The sequence below is a fragment of the Equus przewalskii genome, chromosome 10 (genome assembly GCF_037783145.1).
Source record: "Equus przewalskii isolate Varuska chromosome 10, EquPr2, whole genome shotgun sequence".
Taxonomy (NCBI): domain Eukaryota; kingdom Metazoa; phylum Chordata; class Mammalia; order Perissodactyla; family Equidae; genus Equus; species Equus przewalskii.
The window spans coordinates 41,544,821-41,567,741 of NC_091840.1; the positions used below are offsets into that span (position 1 = coordinate 41,544,821).

Genomic DNA, 22,921 nt, shown 5'->3' on the forward strand with positions numbered 1-22,921 from the left:
AGAATCAGGCACCTGCAAGTGCAGCTCCCTGCCGAGACCCGTTCTTGGCCTGCTTGCCTGGAAGAACCTGGTTACCACTCTGCTGTAATATTCCCCAAAAGCACCAGGGCCTTTGCAAGGGCGGGCTCAGTGTACTGCTTTTCTGGGCCATGTGTGGGTGGTGTGCCAGCCCTGGGCCAGGTGTGTGCCGGCCCTGGGGCAGGTGTCTGCCAGGCGGGGCTCTTTGCTGCTGGCTGAAGGCCTCCTGTCCTTGCCCTGGCTTCTTGGCCTCCAGGCGTGAGAACCAGCTGAAGCTGTCACATGACTGGCTGTGCTACCTGGCCCCTGAGATCGTGCGCGAGATGACGCCCGGGAAAGACGAGGATCAGCTGCCATTTTCCAAAGCTGCTGACGTCTATGCATTTGGGTGAGGAGGCCCCTGGCGTCCCTCTTCTTGGGGCTCTTGAGGCCAAGTGTGGCCAAAAGAGAAGGTCCTGCTGGCCACTGGGGGCAGGGGGAGGTGTACTTTGAGTCCTGGCTCTGCCACTTGTTTGGGTGAGTGACCACGTCCTTGACCTTCTGTTTCGGTATCTGTAAATGGGAATAATGGTACCTTCCCAATGGAGTTGTTTCATGAGGACTGAATTAGGTAATTGTATAAAGTGCTTAACTCTGGGTGTCAGTCTCACCCATCGCCCCGTGAGGACGCTCACCAGAGCTAACCAAGGACTGTCCCTCTGGGAGAATGGAGAGTCCTGCCACTCAGCCTCTAGTGCCCTTAAGGAGCTGACCAATGGAAAAATAGAAATCTAATATGAGCTGGATATATAAAGTTTTCTCTTAGCCATGTTAAAAAAAAGAAAAACAGGTGAAACCAGTTTTAATAATATATTTTGTTTAACTCAATATACCCAAAATATTATCATTTCAACGTGTAATCAAAATAAAAAATTAGGGAGATAATTTACCTTACAAAGTTTCGGAATCTGGTGTGTATCACCTCAGTTCCATGGTCCGCGTTTCAGTTGCTCGGTAGCCCCACATGGCCCAGAGCATCCTCTGTGTTGCACAGTATGAGTCTCATGGAGAAGGTGCCGTCTGGATAAATCAAGAAAGGCCAGGGGGCTTGGCGAGGCTGAGTGAGGGCTGCACCCTGTTACCTCTCAGGGCCTCTTTCCCTCAGGGGTGGTCTCGTCCTCCCTGACCCTTAGCTGTCATCTCCTAAGCACCCATGTGTGCCAGGCGCCAGACTCGGCATTTCCGTTACTCCTCAGACAGGCTGGGATGGAGGTGTCAGCCTCACTGAGGTTAAACAGTCGTACCAGGATCTCTGTTCAGAGCCTCTGCTGCCCAGGACTTTCCACCATGGTGGGAGGGCGGGCATGAGCTGGGACCGAGCCAAGCAGAGCCGCATGGAGCTCACGCCGCGTGGGTGGTCTCCACAGGACTGTTTGGTATGAGCTGCAAGCAAGAGACTGGCCCTTTAAGAACCAAGCGGCAGAGGCCTTGATCTGGCAGATTGGCAGTGGAGAGGGAATGAAGCGTGTCCTGGCCTCCGTCAGCCTGGGGAAGGAAGTCACCGTGAGTAGCCACCTGCTCTCAGAAAGAGAAGTGGGACTAAGGGAGGAGCCCCAGGCACGTGACGTGGCTTCCTCACATGACATTCACTCACCTGAGAAGTGGGACCCAGAGGCAGATGAGTGTCAAGCAGACCTGTTTACTGTTGGCTAAAAGCCCTGTGTCTTTTATCACCCCCACTGTTAACCTTTTTCTTTAAAAAAAACCCCATTATCTTAAAAAAAAAAAAAGTAGGAACTAAAGATAAGAGATGAAAAGATAGTAAATAGTAAAACCCTGTATGTTACTACCATGAAAGAAGAAAATAAGAAATAGTCAGTGCACAAGGGACAGACGGTGGGATTATGGCGGTATCAGATCTTTCTCCTTAATGTTTTTCCCAACTGTTCAAGAACAAATCGAAGTTCCCGCAGCAAATTTGTTTTCAAAGTGCCAAATTGTAATCCAGTTGCTGACCTCACGTTACCAAATGCCTGTCATGGTTTCTCTGCTTTGCAATTTGTGCGTTTCCTTGCCTGGGCACAGTGACGTATAAAGGAAGCGGGCGTCCGTGTTTTCAGTGCCATCGGTGATAACCATGTGTTATCGCAAAGGACTGGAGCACACAGGTGCCAGCCTGGATGTTAATAAGTAGCCCCAGGAGGTGTCTGGGCTGCGTGACGATGGAAGCACCTGGAGGGACCACCCGGCACGTGCCCCAGTCAAGCGCTAACTAGGCTCTGAGTTTCTTGTTGACGACATGAACAGCGTTGGCAGGGTCACCATCTGCCCTGTCATAGGGCACTTTCTGCCTGGTCTCGTGTGCCGGCCTGTTTTCTCACAGGGAGTTCTCATGAATCGAGAGGCTGAAGGGGTGTGCTGTGTATAGGCGCGCATTCTGAGAGCAGGCAGCAAAATGCCAGAGTGAGAGGGGCTTTCCTCTGGGGGCAGTCGGGACAGCTGTTCTGCTGACCCTCAACTACTGCCCTGTGTCTGGTCCTCCTTGTCACTCCAGCCTCCATTCTTGTAGTGCTGAGCCCTCCACCTCCGTTGCAGCCCCATCCTGCACACATTCTGAGCATCTTGCATTGCACCTGTCAACATGCCGCCTTCCTCTTTCCGTTCCAAAAATCAACGACCTCATTTCTGATTCTTTCCTATTGCCTGTTTGTTCAGCTTTCTTACTGTTATTCCAGGGGGTTCTAAGAAGGAAGGAGGGGAGACAGGCTCATGCACTTCATTTTGAACTGGGAGCATGCGAGCCCTTGTGCAAGTCACTTATTTCTCAGCCCACCTCCAGCAGTGGCCAGTTATCTCAATGTCGGCAGGATGATCACGGGACCACCAGCTAGGGGTACTTGAAAGCCCTGAAGGGACCCTGTGCAGAGCACCCCAGCTGTGCCCTCCTCCCTTCCCGCCAGCTCTCACGCCCACTAATGCCGGCTCTGTTTGCAGGAGATCCTGTCTGCCTGCTGGGCTTTCGACCTGCAGGAGAGGCCCAGCTTCACCCAGCTGATGGACATGCTGGAGAGACTGCCCAAGCTCAACCGGCGGCTCTCCCACCCTGGACACTTCTGGAAATCTGCTGAGTAAGTACCCCCTCGGTCAGCCAAACCTGTCAGCCAAGCATCCTAGAGGGCACCGTGTGCTCTGTCTGCCCAGGACTGTGATCTGGGGACTCCCAAAGAAGATTAGCCAGGGGTGACTAGTCCCCTCACCTAAGTGATGCTAGGATTTCATTCACCGCGTTTATTTTGGAGATTCCCTTTGATAGGCCAGCATCTCTGGTTCTCCTCTATGAAAAGCTCCACATCGCTGTTATCAGACCAGTGCTGACACTGAGCCCAGGCTAGGCCCAGACAAGAAGAGTCTGCCTAGGAAGGGGCAGACGGAGCCAGCTGGAAGTCAGAGCAGCGTGGGTCCAGAGCATCACCAGAATCAGCAGGGTGGCTATTGCTAGGATGACACAGACTCAAGGCGCAGAGCTCTCTAGCCCCTAAACCAGCCATCTGTTTGGGGGACCACATGACCTAGGTTTATGTGGTGCTTCGATGCTAGAATCATCCCGCTTCTGTTTAATGACATGATCCTTTGCACCCCTTGGTGCAGGGGTGGTCTCCACGGAGACCACTGTCGTCTCTTCTAAGTTCTGTCTCACTCCCTTTTTGCTTTGTCTATGTGGCCCCCTTTGCCAGAACCCTCGAAAAACAGACCTCTGCCCTGCCGTGCACGCTTCGTGAGAATCTGGGGACTCCTTCCTTATTCTGGGCCTCAGTTTCCACAGTTTTAAAAAGCAGGAATTGGGCAAGATCAGACGTGGGCGAACTTGTCAAGGGCCACTTGGGAAATATTTAGGCTTCGTGGGCCAGAAGGGAAACTCGAGTTACAGCTCCCATCACTGGTATTTACAATGTGCCCAGCAGCAGTGCCAGGCGATGACGCCACCCCGTACCGTCTGTCACAGACTCAGCTCTGTCTGGTACGGGAGCAGCCATAGACAACACGAGAACCGGGGGCTGGCTGGGCACCGGTGACTTTATTTATGGATGCTGAAACTTGCATTTCACATAATTCTCACGTGTCACGAAATACTCTTTTTTCTTTCCCTTCCAACCATTTAGAAAGGTAAAAACCATTCTTAGTTTGCATACAGAAACAGGTGGTGGGCCATATGCAGCAGGACCCCTGGATGAGATGAATGATTTGAAAGTTTTTTTAAGGCAAAGGGCACTTTCTGAAAGTGAGATCTCATACAGGGCCCCAGTGCATAAACAGATAAAGTGGGGTGGCTCTTGATGGGAGCGGGGGGCAAGGGCCTGTCTACCCCCGCAACACCCAAGCTAGTCCCTGAAGCAGCCAGTCACCATGCACGTGTGTGGGGACACCTGCCGTTGCATCACTGAGCCCTGGAGAAGCTGTGCCCGGCCCCACACCTGCTGCCCAGATGTGTGGTGGCAGCAGCACGCCTCCTATTCTAGAAAGGACCACATAGCAAATATTTTAGGCTTGTGGGTCGTATGGTCTCTGTCACATGTTCATTTTTTGTTTTGTTTTTTTTAACCCTATAAATGGTCAAAACCATTCTGTGGCCGAATTTAGCTTACACATATTTGCCAGCCCCTGTTTTGAAAACAAACCAAACCGGCCTTCAAGCTACATGTGAAAGAGAGGCCCGGCATGGGTTGCCCGACCAGAGGATGCAAATAGGAGAACTTGGGGAGGAAACGTGGGAGACTTTCCTGATGTAGGCCAGCTTCACAGACGGTCTGGAGGAATGACAGTCTGGGGCTGGGAATACTGTAACTTACAGGGCAATATTGGATTCAATATTTTGCTCTTAAGATGGGTCAGAGTCCAGTACAAACAGACGGTGACAGAAGGCTGCCGGCAGAGGTGTGGGTTTCACCAACCATTGCTGAGAACGTGGGGAGACAGAAGCCCAAGGCTGGGCCTGGCCAGCACGGGGTTTACAGTTGAGTAGAGGAAGGAGTGAGGGAATGTTGACAACGTGCGGAGCACTGTGAAAAAGCACAGCCTCTGTGGGAGGGAGGATGGGGGCTGCTCTGCTGGCCCAGGGAGCTTGAGGCAGGGCCTCCAGACCAGCAGTCAGTGGAGCTGGGCTTTGAGCAGGAGCTGTCCTGGCAGAGACCGGGAGTGGGTTCTCCTGGACTTGCAAGAAGTTCAAGGGTCTGGTTTGTCAGACTTTGGGCAACCCTGATTTTCTCATCCACGAAAGAGAAGGCTGCTCTAGGGGGCGCTGGCTTTCAACAGGTGTTTCCAGATTCCCTTAAAGACCAGATAGCTCCACCTTCTCATTTCACAGATGGGAAACTGAGTCACAAATGGAGCTTGTGTCCTGCCCAAAGCGATCAGTTTTAGCCCCTTGCAGCAAAGAATGCCAGACTACCTGAATGAGTGTCTGTTGAAAGCTTCCTGTTCCTGATTTTTACTTGTACACATTCAGCCTCTAATTCTCATTTTCTCTTTTCTTTTCCATCGGTCGTGTTGCTTTTTTATTTTCGGGGGGTGGTGCCTGCGCTGGCTTGTCCTATCACACCCCCCCCCCGCCATCTTGATTCCTGTGGCTCCTCCTCCACCTGTCTGCACCGGGTGCCTGACTCCGTCACCTGCTGGACTGCGCTCTGCCCACACCTGGCAAAATGGTCGCGGGGCATTCCCAGGCGCTGGCGGAGCCGCTGCTACGGGAAAGGACGTTACGGTCACCTTGACTTTAAGAACTATCCAGTTCTGGAGGAATAGTGTGTCTTCTGTTACTTCCCTCATTCTCTGCCTGTTTACGGTCATCCCTTTGCACACCCTGCTTCCTGTCTGTCTCTGCATCCAGCTTCCCCATCTTTGCGTATTTTATTCTCTGTAAACCAAAGTGACGTTCGTACAGCTGAAACGGCCACCAGCAAGGGCCCTGCAGGCTTGTGTTTCTCTCGCTGGGTGGAGGGGAGACCCACAGCATGTGGCAGGGCCTCTGTCCACACACCGTGGCAGATGATGGCTTGTCCCTGGCGGGGAGGGAACTCAGATCACTGGTCTGAGTCCCTAGTGTGTCCTCTGGCCAAAGCTTAAAGAAGGGAAGGCAATAAGCAGAAATAGTGAACTTCCAGAAGTCTGTTTGGATAGTCAAGGGCTGAGCGGCAGTGGGCTTTGTAGAAACATTCTGTGCCTGTGGCCTGGGGTTGCTCAGGATGGAGCGAGGCTGTCCCTTTCCGTCCCTGCAGGAAAAGAGGGTGTCCCCCTCTCTGCCCTGGCCAGGTCTCTGCTGCTCCCCTGCCCCTGTGGGCTCAGGGGGAGGGGCAGGGGGGGTTCTGACTCTGTGCTCTCCTCTTCTCTTTTCCCCTGTAGGTTGTAGACCTGGCTGCCTTGCATGCCCCGGGGGCTTTCTTCCTCCTAATCAACAAGTGGCATCGTGACTTCCTCTCAGACACAAACTGAGATGCGAGCACTAACCCGGGGACGCACTCTCTGCCGCTCCAGTCTTCTCTCCTGAGACTGCTGCTCTTGCTTAGTTGTTAAAACTGGCCCCTCCCCTCTCCAGGCCTGCGCGTGCCCGTCACTGCTCTCCACGGAGGATTCCTCTAACAGACCTCCCCCAGAACTGTCTCCCTGGACGTGACTTCATTCTCTCTAGCTCTTCTCTGGTGGGGTGGTATCGTTTCCCTTTGGGTGGTCCTGTCTGCCTGCTAACACCTCAGTGAGCTGTACCCCTCTGAGCACAGCGGCCTCTGGCTGGCTGTGTCCTCCGTCTGGGGCAGGGCTGCTTGGCTGTTAACCTATGGGGATCTTGTCCCACAAGGAGTGGAATGATTTCAGAGCTGCCCAGGGCCAGTCCCCTCTGGAGGACTTTTGGGTAGACCCCAAAAGTCCCGTTGCTGTGAAAGACACCAGCTTGGAAGGGCTGTGTCCTCAGCGGCGCACTCAGGAAAGTCATCCTGAAGCAAAGGGCTCCCTGTCCCCAGACAATTTCACTAAAGAAAACAAAGCATCCATCCCCTTCCCCAGCAGCATTACTCCCTTCACATCTGCTCAGTGTGGACAGAAAGTTCCAGACCCCAAGTCAGCGTTCGTCCAGAGCGTAGCTGACAGGCCACACACACAGTCACTGCACTGCTTACTAAATGCAGATTCCTGGGGCCCCCAAGAACCAAGTCTGGGTCTCCAGAGGCAAGCTCTGACAATCTGCATTTCCACCTGCCTCCAGATGGCCCTGATGCACCCCAGCGTTTGGGAACCATTTCTAAAAGGAGCATGCGATGTCTGTCTTGGTCCTGGGGGCAGGTCTCTCGCTTCTCTCCCACTTCCACCTGGAGCAAGACCTTTCCTGGGCTGCAAATGAGAAAGCAGTTCAGACGAGCCCACAGCAGTTACTGGGCATGCTGGCTGCTGGGGATTCTGGGATGAACAAGCCACTGCCTGGAAGGGCGGGGCGGGGTGGGGGCCAAGCCTCCTCCGCACTAAGCTTTAGGCCCCTCCTGGCTAAGTATGACCAGGAGTGGCTCTGCCGAGGCTGTGGGCTGTGCAATCATTCTCACTTCTTAGTGGGGCCAGGTCCTCTGCTGAGCTTCTGGAACTGGCCCACTCCTTAGCTAACGTTACCCTAATTCTGATTAAGACCAGCAAGGCTGTAACCCTTGTTTTTATTCCTCTTTGCAGCATTAACAGCAGCAAAGTTGTACCCCGGTTTGAAAGGTTTGGCTTGGGCGTCCTGGAGGCCAGTAATCCAAAGATGTAGCCAGATGGTGCAGTTTTTCTGCCGATGTCTTTCTTAAATGTGTTTCTAAAACATCCAAAAACCACCACCACAACAAAAAAACAACATTCTTCGAAACGTCAGCCATCCTTCTAAGTGCTGCAGACCAGGAGCACTGGGTCCTTCATTCAGACTATTTGTCCACGGAAACACTCAGGTCCCGGAGATGGAGCTGCACCTGCTGTTTCTTAAAGTGACATCACCAACAACCAGACCTGTCCTGACAGGCAGCGAATGTTTACATGTGTATTTCTGCGGAGTGAGCTCGATGTTTTACGATAGGTAATAAGAACGTTCTGTGCCGAGGTGCACTGGCACCGTCGGCCAGGGTGGCAGAAGTGGCTGTCCCTTCTGGAAGACCCTGTAGGCAGTGAGGAGCTCACGCTGGGCCAGAAGGAAGAAAAGCATCCTGATTGTGGCTGCTCTCGGGGAGGATGGGAGGACTACAAGGTTTGACCCGGCCTCTGCTTTGGCCCCAAACCCTGTTAGTAGGGAATCTCCCTCTGTAGGGTGCGCCCCTTGTCCTATCAAGGGACACTATACTTTCCTCCTCTTGACAAGGAAACCCTGGCTAGGAACAGAGCTGGATTATGAGCATCGGGAGTTCCCTCTTGGGTTCTTTGGGAACCCAGGCTCCCAGAGAGCTTGGTTTCACCTCTGACCCCTGCAGTCCAGCCCATACCTGCTGCAAAAGTAGATGCCAATAAAATCCAAATAACATCTGTACCGATCCAGTGGTTCCTAGTCAGGGTTCCCACTGCCTGGAGAGACGTTTCCTGCATGAAGCCCCCAGGAAGGCACCAAGGGCTTGGGACTCGGGGCCTTGGCTTTTTAGACATATCCCAGCCCCTGACTGACATTTCACAGCAACTGTGTATACCGTGAATGCTTGATTGGTGAGAACAAGGAAGGCATGAGGAGGGAGAAGTAGCAGGCAGCGAGTCCCTGCGCCCACCTTCCCAGCCACAGGGTGACCTGGCCCTTGAGGTTCCCATCCTCAGTCATGCCAAGGTTTTGGAACTGCCCACCTCTTCCACTCCCCCAGTCCTATTGGAACCCCTTAGCCCACTCTGCCACTATCCGTGTTCCGTGCTCTTAGCTGAGATGGGAGGCATGGGTCCCCCACCCCATTTGTTTAGATGCACCTAGCCAGCCCACCGATCTTCAGAGCCTTCCCAAGCACCAAGTTAGGCCTTCTACTTGTGTACGTTTGCACCAGGAGGGGCTAGACCAGGAAAGTCCATGATGAGAGCATGTCATGTCCTGCCTGTCTTCAGTAGAAGCTGTCGCCTAAAGAGAAAAGTTCCAAATGGCAAAGCAGCCCTTTGGTGGACGTTGTCATTATTAGGCTGCAAACCCAGAAGTGATAAAGGGTGATGAGAATGGAGATATGGGTTGGGTTCAGACCCAGAACCTCTGTCTGTGCTCTGAGCTAAGATGGGAAAGCATGTGGCCCTCCCACCCCTTTCAGTTCACTCCACCTAGCAAAGCCCCCAGTCTTCAGAGCCTTCCCTGGAGTCTGGCCAAAGCTCCTCTGCCTAGAAGCTGTGGGACCGCCTTCCCGTCTCCAGGCCAGGGACCCCTTGGCCAACTCCTGCTTGGAGAGAGAGCTTTGAGCAGCCAGCGCAAGGTACCCAGGCCTCCTGCTGCCCGTTGGCACCTTAACCCTTTGCAGTCAGGCTATGGGGGGAAGACAGGAGCTGTACACCAGCTGGATCTTTTCTCCTCTGCGGGACTAATTGGCTCCATCATCCCTTTGGTCTCCCTCTGAGTCCTCTATGGGATCTCTCCGACCCAAAGCCACATGGTGTGTGACCTCTGCCTCTGGCTAAGTCAGGCTCCTGCCCAGATGCCCGTGCCTTCCCAGAGGTCACAGCTTGTGCATGTTGGGGCCCTTCACCTTTCCCCTCTGAACCCATGGACATGCCGATGAGCCCAGGGGTTGCACGGCAGCCGAGCAAGTCGGGCTCAACCCCTCCCTGGCCCCAACTCACAGCCAAAGGAAAGTCATCTGGGTTTTGTTTTTCTTATGTCACGCACTGGTCAGTTCAAGCAGCTTTCGTCGAACACCGGCATGTCTTGTGCAAGTGCTGGGGGCCTGGCAATGGGAGCAGTCACGGTCCCCACTCTTAAGGAGCTGATGTTCTAACGGAGGAGACTTGATGTCTGCCAGGAACCCCGAGGGTGGAGCTGAAGGACTGGGGGACACCATCCTTTCTCTCCAGGCCCTGGTAGCCTCCTGACTCTTGCCCTGAGCCTCGGTACTGCCTGTCACATAAGAGAAACGCCTGAGGAAAGTCCCCCACATGGTCCTCTTCTCCTTCCCTCTGTCTGAGTGACTGTGAATTGAGGTTAGGACCTGCTTGCCCTTCCTTCCATGTGCTCTCCCCGTCTGCCCTGGAAACACATGAAGGACGGCAGATACTGTGAATTCAGCCCTCACAGCCCACTGTGAAGGGGATGGATAAGCTGGGAGGGCCCCTGGTGAGAGATCTGGGGGCTGTGGAGGTCCCCAGTGGGGCCTGAGAGTGGACCCAAGCCTTGGTCCTTCAGGGCCCCCCAGTTCCCAGCCTCACCTCCAAAGCTCTAGGGTCTGTGTCGCTGCTGCCTGTAGCCCACTGATCCACAGCCCCCTGGTCTCCATCCAACTCAAGGTCTCCAGTCCTAGCGAGTTCCCAGTTAGTTGTGAGCAATGTTTTGCAAAGTTGACCTCTCCGTGTCACCAAACGAAAGATGTGTGTGGGGCCCTGCAATCCCTCTGCCCTCCCATGGCATTTCTTGTGATGACAGAGGGGAGGGGCGCGCCCCGTATGCCTGTGCTGGTGGTCTGTATTGATTTGGGGGGCGGGTGGAGACGTAAATGTGAAGCCGATTAGGGAGCTAGTGCGATGCTGCATCGTTAGCCAGGACTTCATCAGTGTGTGCAAACCCAGCGTCTTCTGTGGCCACGAGACACACACTTGCTTTTTTGAATGTGATGTAAAATTTGTACAGTAAAAGTTTTTATATTTTCTATTAATTGCATTTGTCTTCCAGAAATGCTATTAATTTAAATTAAAATGGTTAGTATTAACGAACGTGCTGTATCCGGGTTTTTTTTTTGCCACTAGCAAGAACACATGCTCTGTGCCGAGCCAAGCCTGGGTGTCTGGAGTTTGTGACTAAAGTTGTACCAGGGTGTCCTGGGGCTCAGGTCTGCTTGGGTCAGTTCCAGGTGAATTTGGGGGACCCCACCAATGGATGGCATGGGAGGACAGGAATGGAGGGGTCAGGGATGTTTGGACTCTCTCTAGGGGTTAAGGAGCTCCTCCAAAGAAAGGAGTTATGCATGGACCTCTGAGGCAGATGTTTCTAAACAGATGGAGGAATGGAGGAGGAACAGCATCAAAGGGCCATGGTGCACAGAGGAGGGTCATGTAGCCCCCAACAGTAATAGCGCCCGCAAACAGACCCAGAACTGAAAGTGCCTTTGCCTTCTGGAAGCCTTAGGGGGAGCTGGAGTGGTCATTTAACTAAATCTTATTTCTGGGAGCCTCTCCCTGCCCGTTACGTAGAGAGAGGTACTTTGGAGGTTGGGATAAGCAGAACAGATGGAGGAGAAGGGGAAGCAACATTTGTGGGTCCCTGCTGTGAGCCAGGAAGGTGCTCTCTATACATTATCTCACCCTAATCTCATCCTCACAACAACCCCAGGAGGTAGGGATTGTGGTGAGGAAACTGAGGCACGGAAAGGTTCTGGTATTCACCCAAGATCATGTAGCTGGTGGGTGGCTAGTCCTGGACACAGGCCACAGCTTTGACTCCAGAACCTCCCTCTCATCCGAAGTCCAGGAACTTACCCATCAGACATTGACTGAGCACCTGCTGTGTTCAAAAGATGGTGCTAAGTGCTGGGACACATGAAAAGGGAGCACCCTTGCCTTCAGCCGTGAGCCAGTGAGTGGCCCAAAGAAGGGGTCCCTCGGTCTACCGGGCAGGCTTCGTGGAAGAGGTGGCCTTCAAGGTGACTTGGAGGTGAGTAATATGGTGCTTGTAAGCAAGGGGAGGGCCTTCTATCCCGCAGGAATGGCATATGCAAAGGCCCAGAGGTCTGGGGAGACATGGTGTACTTGGGAAACAATGTGTATTTCAGTGTTAGAAACAGCTATTATAAAGAGGTAGACCTGTTTCCCAGGGTCCCTTGCAGTTGGGTGAGAGCATGGGACTGAGACTTATCCAGTGGAAAGTGGGTACCCCGCCCGTAAAAGCCTCCCACAAGCACATCTCTCCCTTTTGGCTGGCTGGAGTGGAGACCCTCAAGGGCGACTTTGGAAGCCGCACGTGGAGGATGGCAGCATCTTAGTCCAGGTTTCTGAATGTGGAGGAGGCTGCCCTGCCCACCTGCCACACCTGCCCGGGACTGATATGTGAGCAAGAAGAAGACCACTGGGTGTGAGCCACTCTGCATTTTGGGGTCTATTGTAGTCGGCCTACATGGAAATTATATTATTTGGTAATTGTAATAATGAGCAAATATTCTGGACTTTGTGCTGATCATAAGACAGACATCTGATTTAATCCTTATATTAATTCTAGGAGGTAGGTGTTATTATTACCCTGTTTTATAGCTGAAGAGACAGGCCCAGAGAAGTTATATCACTTGCCCAAGGTCCTAGAGCTAATAAGTAGCAGAGGCAGGATTCAAACCCAGACTGACCTGACCCTAATACCTGGTGTCGTCAAAATTTTCTACTTTATTAGATATTTTTACGTTAGAAAAATCATTCAGGTCCATTGAGATGTCAAAAATTACAGAAATGACAGGAAAAATGTTAATAACCTTCACTTATCACCCCCTGCCTCCCCGCCGCTGCAATATGTACCTTCTTCTAATTCCTGTCCGGAGATAAACAGTTTTAAACTCAGAAACTTAACTTCTCGTCTCTCTCTCCTGCATATAAATGTGGCTTTGGGTTTGTGGTTGTTTCCTCAAACAACTACATCACATATATGATATATATGACATATGATATATATGTATATCATACGATGCAACATCATGTATATCATATTTTTTCATGAAGCTTGTTTGTCAATGTATCAGGGCCAGCCCTCCCCGTCCACACGTGTAGATCTAATTCACTCTAATAGCTGCACGATAGCCCATAGTATACATAGTCCATAGTTTGTGTAACTGGTGCCCTGTGGATGGACACTGCCCCAGACCTCTGAGAAACACTTTTCATTGAGATCATCTGCTTAACTGCTGTGCCCCTTAACTGGCCCCGTCTCCACCCCCATATCCTCCGTGCATGTATCAAGGCCCAGGAAGACCGAGGGCGAGGGCGGGCAGTTGGTGTTTCCATCCCAGCGGCCCCGCCTGGTCAGACTCTGCGCTCCTGCTGCTCTGCGTCTTCAGCTGTGCTCTGTTCTGTCTCTTCCTCCTCGTCTGACCAAGCTGAAGACCCTTCCTTCCTCCCTCCCTCCTTTCCTCCCTCCCTCCCTCCCTCCCTCCTCCCAGGGCGCTCTGTGCCCTACGCCAGACCTGCCCAAGGTCTCATAAGAAAAAAGACAAAGGGAACTGCATCCACCAACATTGGCATAGCACTTCTTAAATTTACTTGACATGCAGTGTCTCATCTTTTCCTTTCAAGAGCCCCATGCCACAGGAGTTCTCTCTGTTTCCAGCTGAGGATGCTGAAGTTTAAAGAGGTTGATTGGCCTATGCTCACAAGTGAGCACCAGAGTCAGAGGTGCTGTTACCAAATCAGGTTCGGTTTTGTTTTGTTCTGTTCTGTTTGCTGAGGAAGATTCACTCAGAGCTGACATCTGTTCTCGGTCTTCCTCTATTTTGTATGTGAGCCGCCATCACAGTTCAGATAGATGAGTGGTGTATGTCTGTGCCCAGGAACCGAACCTGGGCCACTGAAGCGGAGCATGCCAAATTTAACCACTAGGCCATTGGGGCTGGCCCAATCAGGTTCGGTTTTGCCCCTTGCCTGGAAAGGTAATCACCAAGAGGGTGAGACTGCAGCAGAAAGAGGGTTTTAATCTCAAGGCAGCCCCAGTGAGGAAGCAGGAGAACAAGTTTCGAGTCCACTTCCTTAAAATGGGGACTCAGGTATATTTATAGGGTAGAGGGGCAAAGTGGTCTGAAGTGTGGAGATAGATGATTGGAGGTGAGGAGAGGTGAGGTAATTGATGATCTGTGCAAGTGTAATCAGACTTCATGCCTCTTCATAGGACGCATGCTCCTATGTGTGCTATGCACAAAATGGCAGCCTTGGCATGAACTGAGGGTGGAGTTTTTGGCCTCTTAACATCAAAAGGTCACTATCGAACATCTGTGCGGGCCCAGTTGGTGGGTTGTTGGTCCCAGCTGGCCTGAACTGGACAAGGGGGTCTAATTCCTGAAAAACAGCTCACACACCCATTACCATGGAGACCCAGGTGCCAGGGAGGTGTTATCCACAGGAGCCAGTGGGAGTCAGATATCATATTGCCTAAGCAGCACAGTTAACAATGGGTGGGGACCAACTTAAAGCTAAAATCAGTCATTGCAAAAAAGAAAAAAATCTTTAGATACTAGCTACCCAATCATCAACGGCTGGTACTGGTTTCAGGACCGTCTCGGGCTTGTGCGGAGGAGCCGGCTACTGTCTGTTCTCAGACGCCGCTGTGGTCTGGAGTGAAACCTGCTTTGCTAATGTTGCTTCCCTGGGCGACTGTCAGCTTCCTGTGGTCCCGCACTTCCCCATCTGTAACAGGACCCCTGCGGGGAAGTGCCCTCCCCTGGTCTTGGGACACTCAGCCTTCGCACTTCCCCCAGCTCAGAGGACCTGCTGGTGTGTTTTGTTTGGCCTGCAGAGTTGAAGAAATATATTTTTAAATTGGTTGCTGTCAACCTGCAAAAACAGAAACCAGTTTAAGAGGCAAAGTGTTTATTTGGGATCAAAGAATTGCAATTCAGGGGGCACAGATTCGGGTAGAAGCCCAAATAGTGTCCCACTAGGGAGTAAAAGTCAGGGGCTTTTAAAGGCAAAGAAGGCAGGTTTCGCTCCAAATCATTTTAATTGGAGTTGGAGGTGGAAGCTAGTCATAGCCAAACATTGGTTGACTGCTGATTCTCTCTTCAGAAAGTCCACAATCCTCAGTCTTCATAATCAGGATGTCCGTTTTCCTGTTGAGCAATGATTTGTAAAACAATTGCTGTTTTGGCCCAGTCCAAAGGTTTGGCCCAGTCCAAGGTTCAAGACGATGAGGCAGTTTCTGTGGAAAGCCAGCTCGACCCTATTTGATTTCATTTTTTTATTTTTGGGTTTTTTTTTTGAGGAAGATTAGCCCTGAGCTAAAGTCTGCTGCCCATCCCCCTCTTTTTGCTGAGGAAGACTGGCCCTGAGCTAACATCCGTGCCCATCTTCTCTACTTTAGCATAGTTTGCCAAGCAGTGTGTAGGTCCCCACCGTGGATCCGAACTGGCGAACCCTGAGCCACTGAAGCAGAATGTACAAACTTAACTGCTGTACCACCGGGCCAGCCCCTAGACCTTATTTTTTTTTTTTAATTTTTATTGAGTTAATGATAGGTTACAATCTTGTGAAATTTCAGTTGTACATTATTGTCTGTCAGTCGTGTTGTAGTTACACCCCTTCACCCTTTGTGCCCATCCCCCACCCCACCTTTCCCCCAGTAGCCACTAATCTGTTCTCTTGGTCTGCGTTGTAAATTCCTCATATGAGTGGAGCCTAGACCCTATTTTTAAGTGGCTCCACTAAGGTCAATTTTGACAAAGGCAAATCCCTTACCATTTTGTCTAGTCTGTGTTTTCTGTTTCGTGCCGCCTGAGAGAGCCGAGGGTCCCCAGTGTGAAGACTTGCAGGAGGGAGCTTCTTTATAACTGTGACCTGTGGCATACTTTCCCTGATGATTTTTAATGTGACATCTAGCTGCTGTATTTTTTTCTTTGTTGATAGCCCATTTTTATCTTTTGAGGAAGTGCTGAACAGTAACAGTGGAAATCTGCTTTCCCAGGGCCTGAGTGAAAGTGGGTTCAGTTAGAGATTAACTAGAGCAATTTGAGGTCCTGGTAGCAGTCCCTTTGTCCTACCTCCAATCTAAGCTTCCTGATTGTCTCAGAGGGCGGTAGGCAGACAGAGCATTTGGCAGATGAGGGCTCCGTCTTTCCCCCATTGTTTCACATCTAAATTTCCGTACTTAGCTCTGTGCCCTCCAACTGGCTTTACATTTCTGTTCCATTCAAGCAGGCCATGACCTCTGCTGGAGTACATGGTTCCTGATTTTGACACAGGAGGGAGGAACGTCCCCTGCATGCATTGGGCCCTGGGGGCAGTGCTCATGGGTGTTATAGGCTGGTCTGTTTGGGGGGGGGGGGAAGTGTCAACACAAATAATCAATAAGCAATATATAGATAAGAAAGATAGAGTGATATTTATTGTCTCATTTGAGGACTAGCCCAGAAGTGCTCCCTTCCTGAGAGAAAAAAGCACACGGGGAAGTGTGGTTTACAGCCTGGTCATATACCATTTCAGAACAAAGAACACACACCAAGCATGACAGGAATACAATTGTTTTCCCCCAAACTCACAAGGAGATGTTTTGCTGCAGTTTAGCACATAGAGAGCAGGTCAGCTTGACCTTAGTTCTCTGGGAAGAAAAGCTCATCTTCAAAGAAGGACTGGCATCGGCATCAGAGAGAGGGAGGCATCACATCCCCATCTTGAAAGAGTGTGGTCTTTGCTCTGGGGAAGTGTTTGAAGCAGACGTACAGTGCATGTCCCGTGGGCCTTAAGTCAGGCTGCTCTGGGAAGAAGCAGTTTTAGGCTGAATCAGACTTAAACCAGAATGGCTTCCCCACCCATAGACCTCGATATGGGAAAACGTATTATTATTCTTATTATTTTCATCATTTTTTCCCCTTTTGATCGATAATCTTTTGATAGAAAGCATTGATGATCAAGTTATTGTCCCCCATGCCAGGGCGATTACTGCCTGCCCTGGATCCATCATCTCCCTCGGAGCTGAGCTTTTATTTCATTGATTTACCCCATTATCCACGTTGGGGGGATAATGGCTGAGCTTAGTGAGCAGACAAGGGAAGCACTACGTAGGTCAATAATCCTGGATTGTCGCACAAACATTGTACATGTGCTTCAACGAGATTTTGTCATCACCGCTTATAACAGTTAACAACTATAGAGATAGTAGGAATAATAATAAAGTTGTTATTTCAGAAGAGTAAGTCTTAAGCATAATCCTTACCAGAAAAAGAGGCTCGTTTGGTACTATAAGAACCATCGACCCTCTCCAGTTGTTGAGTGATCGTTACTCTAGCTTGCACACCAGTCTTACAAAATTGAGTAAGGAAAACTGTAATTAGCTTGAATATCATGATTAATACAAGAATTCCAAGAAGTAACAAATATAAGAATTATAATCCGGATCAGGGAAGGGAACCAGTGTCTGAAGGGAGCCAAGTAAACACATGGAGACTTGGTGAGGGATCGCTTAGGGCGCTCGCCTGCTTGTTCACGTGTGTTAACAGAGATGACACATTGGAAGATTCATCAGGACAAAAACACAACATTCAGTTTGAAGGATAGCACATGTACCGCCTTGGGATGCAGTTAGAATATCCAAGGCTGTTCTATTTTGAAGGACAGCCTTTGTCATTACGGACATCTTAGTAGTCCGTAAAGCTATTCCTGTTTGGTTATCGTTAAGAGCCTGTTGAGTAAATTTAGTCAGGCTTCTATATGTGACACGACATCTTCTAATCCTGTGGAGGGAACAAATATTACTGCCAGGTGGAACACTGGACGAGTCCATCTGGCCTTAAGGAGGGAAGATTGGCAACAGTTGTTAACTTAGGTGAACCCTTCCCTGCATCCAAGGGAATCTCAGGATGCAGCGTCCTGACCATCCAGGCTGTAGCCATGGCCGAAGACTTGTTCCACACAACCATTGAGTTCCACTGGATGCCACCCAATAGATGCTCGGCCTTCAAGACCAGTGTGTTCCAAACCAATCACTTTCTTTAAGAATGACAGTATTTAGACATGACTCTGGGGGTATCCATCCCATTTTTTAGGTACAGTTAGATAAGTTTTGTTTGGAATGGTTTCTCTGTTCCCAGCGTAAAGGTGCTGATGTACTTAGAGAGCCATAACTAGGAGGGAGCCAAAGAAATCCATCCCAGATTTGTGTGAAAACTCCTATAGTTCTTGTTGTAGAATCCAATTTCTTTACTTTAGAGGCAAATTGTTGGGATAATAAAATAATTTGAGCAGCAGAAAAGGAATAACCATGTCCTGTACCATGAACAGTGTTGGCTATTGGCCAGGTTTCAGGATCGTAATTGGTAATCTCAGAGGAACTGTGAACATTGGAACTAGAGCTCTCTAGCATAATAAATTGTTTTAGAACTTTCCAGTCTGTACCTCAAAGGCAGAAACCCACCAAGGTAACCCAGATGTTCTAGAAAGGGGGAGTTGGCCATATATCCAACAATTGGACTGATTATTATGTGAAGCAAAGGAGTGAACCCATTGCAAGAAGACATTGCCATTCAGGCCCGTTCTGATGTGGATTGAATAAACAACCATAGTATCAGAAAAACCTTAAATGACATTCTGGTAGTTCATTAAAAGGTTTTGTAAATGGACATACAGCTTAAGCATTACAAGGGTTTAAATGAGGCGATATAAGGTTGAGAATACAGGCCTGGTCCGGGATCTTAGGACAGCTGTCTATAAGAGATGTTGGCTTCTCATCCTGGTTTGGTAGTACTTGCCTTAGTCAGTCAAAGCTGGGTGTCAGTGATAGGAGTTGAAATCCACTGGGGGGAAGGGCCTTTTTTAAAGGAGAAATGTGAATCCATGAGTTTACACCTTTTAATTTTGCAGCACATGGGTTGGTTAAGAGTACCTGGTATGGTCCTTTCCCATGAGGCTGAAAAGAGTCTTTAATTTGGTGTCTCTTCCAATAAACAAAGTCTCCAGGTTGTGGTCCATGATCCTTAAGGTCTTCGTTTTCCTGGAGCTCGATGTGAAAAAAATCTGCTACCACTTTCAATTTCTTTTTAGTGTCTTAATAAGACCTTGACAATAATGCAAGATATCTCCTTTGAGCAAAGTTGGCTCGTCCATTTCTTCCTCTAACTGCATAGGTTGTGCTGTTATTATTTCAAAGGAGACAGCCAATGCTTACCAAAGGGTGTAGACCTCAGATTGGGGAGCACCAGTGGAAGAGCTTTTGGCCACGGGAGGTTAAACACTTCTGAAAGTTTTGCCAGTTGAGTTTTGCTGGTGCCGTTAGTTCTTTCTACCAATCCCGAGGACTGGGGACGATGAGCACAGTGAAAGTGCTGTATTACTGGCCAAACGTCACAAATAGATTTAAGTATTTGTCCAGTGAGATATGTTCCCTGGTCACTGTGTAACTCGATGGGAATTCCTCAAACGGGAATTATTCTTCCTAGGAGCAATTTACCTACTGTTAAAGCCTTTCCTTGCTCTTCTGCAAGAAAGCCTCAACCTAATGGGAGAACATACAAATCATTAAGATATATCTATATCCTTGAGATGGTGACATCTGAACAAAGTCCAATTACCACACCTCAAAGGGTTCCTTAGGAAATGGAAAGTGGCCTTGTGACCCATGAAGTGGTTTCCTGGGATTGTATTTAGGATGTAGAGTACAATGAACATAGGCTTTATGAGCCACAGTGGGAGAAATGTTCCAAAAACATTGTTCTTCTCATAAAATCATCTTTTCAGGTGCCCAGTGGCTTAATTGATGTGTATGCAGGATCAGTGGCAATTGTGCTCCAATAGGCACTACGGGTTTTTTTTTTACTGGACCCAAACTACATTTGTGTGCTGGGGGTCAAATATTCCCCCTTTTTGTTACCATCTGTGTTTCTCTTCTTCCGTGGTGATTTCTTGAGCCCACAGAAGGAAATCTGTCACTGGGTCAGCAGGGTTAACAGAGAGCAGTGGGTGTTCTCGAGACTGAACAGGATACGTTTTTAAAGCTGCCTGCTTAGCAGCTGCATCAGCAAGTTGATTGCCTCTACCTTCCAAAGTGTCAGATTTGGAACACCCCAGTATTTAAAAAATTGCAAATTGTTTTGGTAGTGATATAGCATTTAATATTCTGCAAATTGTTTTCCATTTTTTACAGGTTGCCCTGAAGAGATTAAAAACCCAGGTGTTTCCACAGCATTCCAGCGTCATGTGCTACTCCAAAATCATAACGGCAGTCAGTATAAATATTTGCCACCTGGTCTTTAGCCAACTGACAAGGTCAAATAAAAGCAATTAATTTGACTTGTTGTGATGACTTTATTTCTGGTAAATAAGAGCTCTCAGTTATGTCCACTGAGGACATTATTGTATGTCCAGCCCAGTAATGTCCTTGTTCGTCCTTTAAGTAAGACCTAACTTTCAACCAAAAAATTAGATCAGCACTGTCAATGGGAGTTTCTTGCAACTCATTCCCAGGAGCAAGAAGGCAATCCGTTATTAAAATACAGTCGTGGTCATTTTCCTCCAGTAGTTCTGAAAGCAAAATTGCAGGATTAAGATTATTACACCAGGGGGCCGGCCTGGTGGCACAGCGGTTAAGTGCGCACGTTCCACTTCGGCAGCCGGGGGTTCGCCGATTCGGATCCCGGGTGCGGACGTGGCGCCACTTGGCAAGCCATGCTGTGGTAGGCGTCCCACATATAAAGTTGAGGAATATGGGCACAAATGTTAGCTCAGGGCCAGGCTTCCTCAGCAAAAAGAGGAGGATTGGCAGCAGATGTTAGCTCAGGGCTAATCTTCCTCAAAAAAAAAAAAAAAGAAGATTATTACATTGGGCTAAGGTAGGATTAGGTGCAGAAAACAACAGAAATCATAAGAGGCTAACTGCTTACAGAGTAATGCTGAGTGGGATGAGAATTTAGAGGAGATTCAACTGAGTGTGGGACACAAATAGTTAAAGGAGACCCGCATCACCATTTCTCAGTAGCCTTATGTGAGAGAGCTATTGCTGAAAGAGCCCTTGTGCATGGTGGCAGTCCTTTTGATACTGAGTCTAATTGCTGACTATAACATCTGTGGGTCCATGCTGATCACCATGTTCTTGAGTTAAAACACCTAAAGCATTTCCATTATCTTCTTGAACAAAGAGAAAAAATGGCAAGCTGAGCTAAGGATGACCTAAGGCTGGGCCTGAGCCAAGATGGACTTTAAGGCATTTATGGCTTTTCCTCCTTCTGGTATCCATTCAATGAAATCAAACAGTTGTGCAATGAGTGAAAAGTCAGGCAACCGGTTCCTGCCGCCTCTAGTCAGTCCTAAAAATCCCCTCAGTTGTTCTTTTTTAGCAGTGTTATGAAGCCATCGGTTTCTCTGTTAGAGTTCTGTAATTTTTTACCTTCTTCAGTTTTAGGATCCAGAAGTTCGTCAGAAATCCATATTCTGGAGTAAATCTTAGAGTCCTTGCCATGAATCTCTCTGAAGATAAAATCGAATGTTAAGAAAAAAACCTTGCACAATCTCTTTACCAAGAGCAGACTAAAGTCCAAGAAAATTATCCTTTTAAGGGAATGAAAATGAAATTCTAATTTTTGTACCAGCTTATTCTTTTTTTTTAAAGATTGGCACCTGAGATAACAACTGCTGCCAATCTTTTTTTTTCCTTCTTCTTCTTCCCAAAGCCCCCCGGTACATAGTTGTGTATTTTTAGTTGTGGGTCCTTCTAGTAGTGGCATGTGGGATGCCACCTCAGTGTGGCCTGACGAGCGGTGCCATGTCTTCACCCAGGATCCAAACTGGTGAAACCCTGGGCCGCTGAAGCAGAGCGCGTGAACTTTACCACTCAGCCACGGGGCTAACCCTGTACCAGCTTATTTTTTATGTTAAAATTTGTTCACTCGATTAAATTCGTTTCAATCTTAGCCAACTCGACCATGCACAAAACTCTTTCCTCATGGTTTTTCTTCCACAAACCTATCACTTTCTTTTTGCATTCAGAATTTGTCCCATGCTTTCTTTCCTTCCTGGCACTTTAGGACAAGTTTATCTTTCTTAACAAAACAAACAGAAATAGCTCCATTCCTTATACCTTCTTTACTGAAAACATACATCTTACTCTCCTTATATACAGACTGTCTAGAAACATGCACTTTCTCATGGAAAGTTTCTCAGCGTGACACAAAACATGTTTATTAATAAACTCAAGTATTTTTCCAATTTTTTTGAAATAAGAACCCAAAGGTAGGTCAATGTATCTTTAGTAATTAATTCTTTTTTTTTTTGGGCGGGGGGGGGGAAGATTAGCCCTGAGCTAACATCTGCTACCAATCCTCCTCTTTTTACTGAGAAAGACTGGCCCTGAGCTAACATCCGTGCCCATCTTCCTCTACTTTATATGTGGGACACCTACCACAACGTGGTTTGCCAAGCGGTGCCACATCTGCACCCGGGATCTGAATCGGCAAACCCATGGCCATCGAAGCGGAATGTGCGAACTCAACCACTGTGCCACTGGGCCGACCTCTAGTAATTAATTCTAATATTTTATCTTGTATGGAAATGATGTAGATACTCAATAAATTTTTATCACTTAACTTAATTTAGCAAATCTCTCAGGCTTTAAGTTATGAAAAGGTTTTGTAGTTATGTACATACACCTTAATACATAATTATTGTCAAAAAGTTCACCCCAAAACTTTTATCTTTTGTGCGTTTATTTAGTTTACTTGTTCCCAATAAGTATATTTAGATGGCCTACACTAGGCATCAGGAAAGATACCTCCTCCCCACCTTCTTTTATTAAACTAAAATATACATAACAGAAAAGTGATCATTGTAGCCATTTAGCTGCAAGGTCTCCTAAGGCTTCACCCCAGAAATTGCACGATGTTACTTCTGCTGCATTCTGTGGTCACAGCAAGTGACAGGCCAGCCCAGATTCAGGGGTGGGAAACAGACTCCATGTCTTGATGGGAGGAAGAGCAAAGTCACAAGGCAAAGGGCTGGACACAGGGAAGCACGACTCTTTGTGGCCATTATTGTAAGGAGCTATCACAAGAAGAGTATTTGCAAAGACCTTTCCTGTTCTAGCCCTCAGAATTTA

At 48.9% G+C, this 22,921-nt stretch overlaps 1 protein-coding gene across 1 annotated transcript in view; it reads left to right on the plus strand.

Annotated features, from left to right (window-relative positions):
• Positions 1–10,875, plus strand: part of KSR1 (kinase suppressor of ras 1) — a 153,238-nt gene extending 142,363 nt beyond the window's left edge. The window contains exons 17-21 of the mRNA XM_070560856.1: positions 275–406; positions 1,425–1,560; positions 2,992–3,125; positions 5,718–5,795; positions 7,702–10,875. Coding sequence (XP_070416957.1) covers positions 275–406; positions 1,425–1,560; positions 2,992–3,125; positions 5,718–5,795; positions 7,702–7,780 — 559 coding nt within the window. The 3' untranslated portion in view covers positions 7,781–10,875. The remainder of the gene's footprint in view (positions 1–274; positions 407–1,424; positions 1,561–2,991; positions 3,126–5,717; positions 5,796–7,701) is intronic.
• Positions 10,876–22,921: the final 12,046 nt, after the last annotated feature.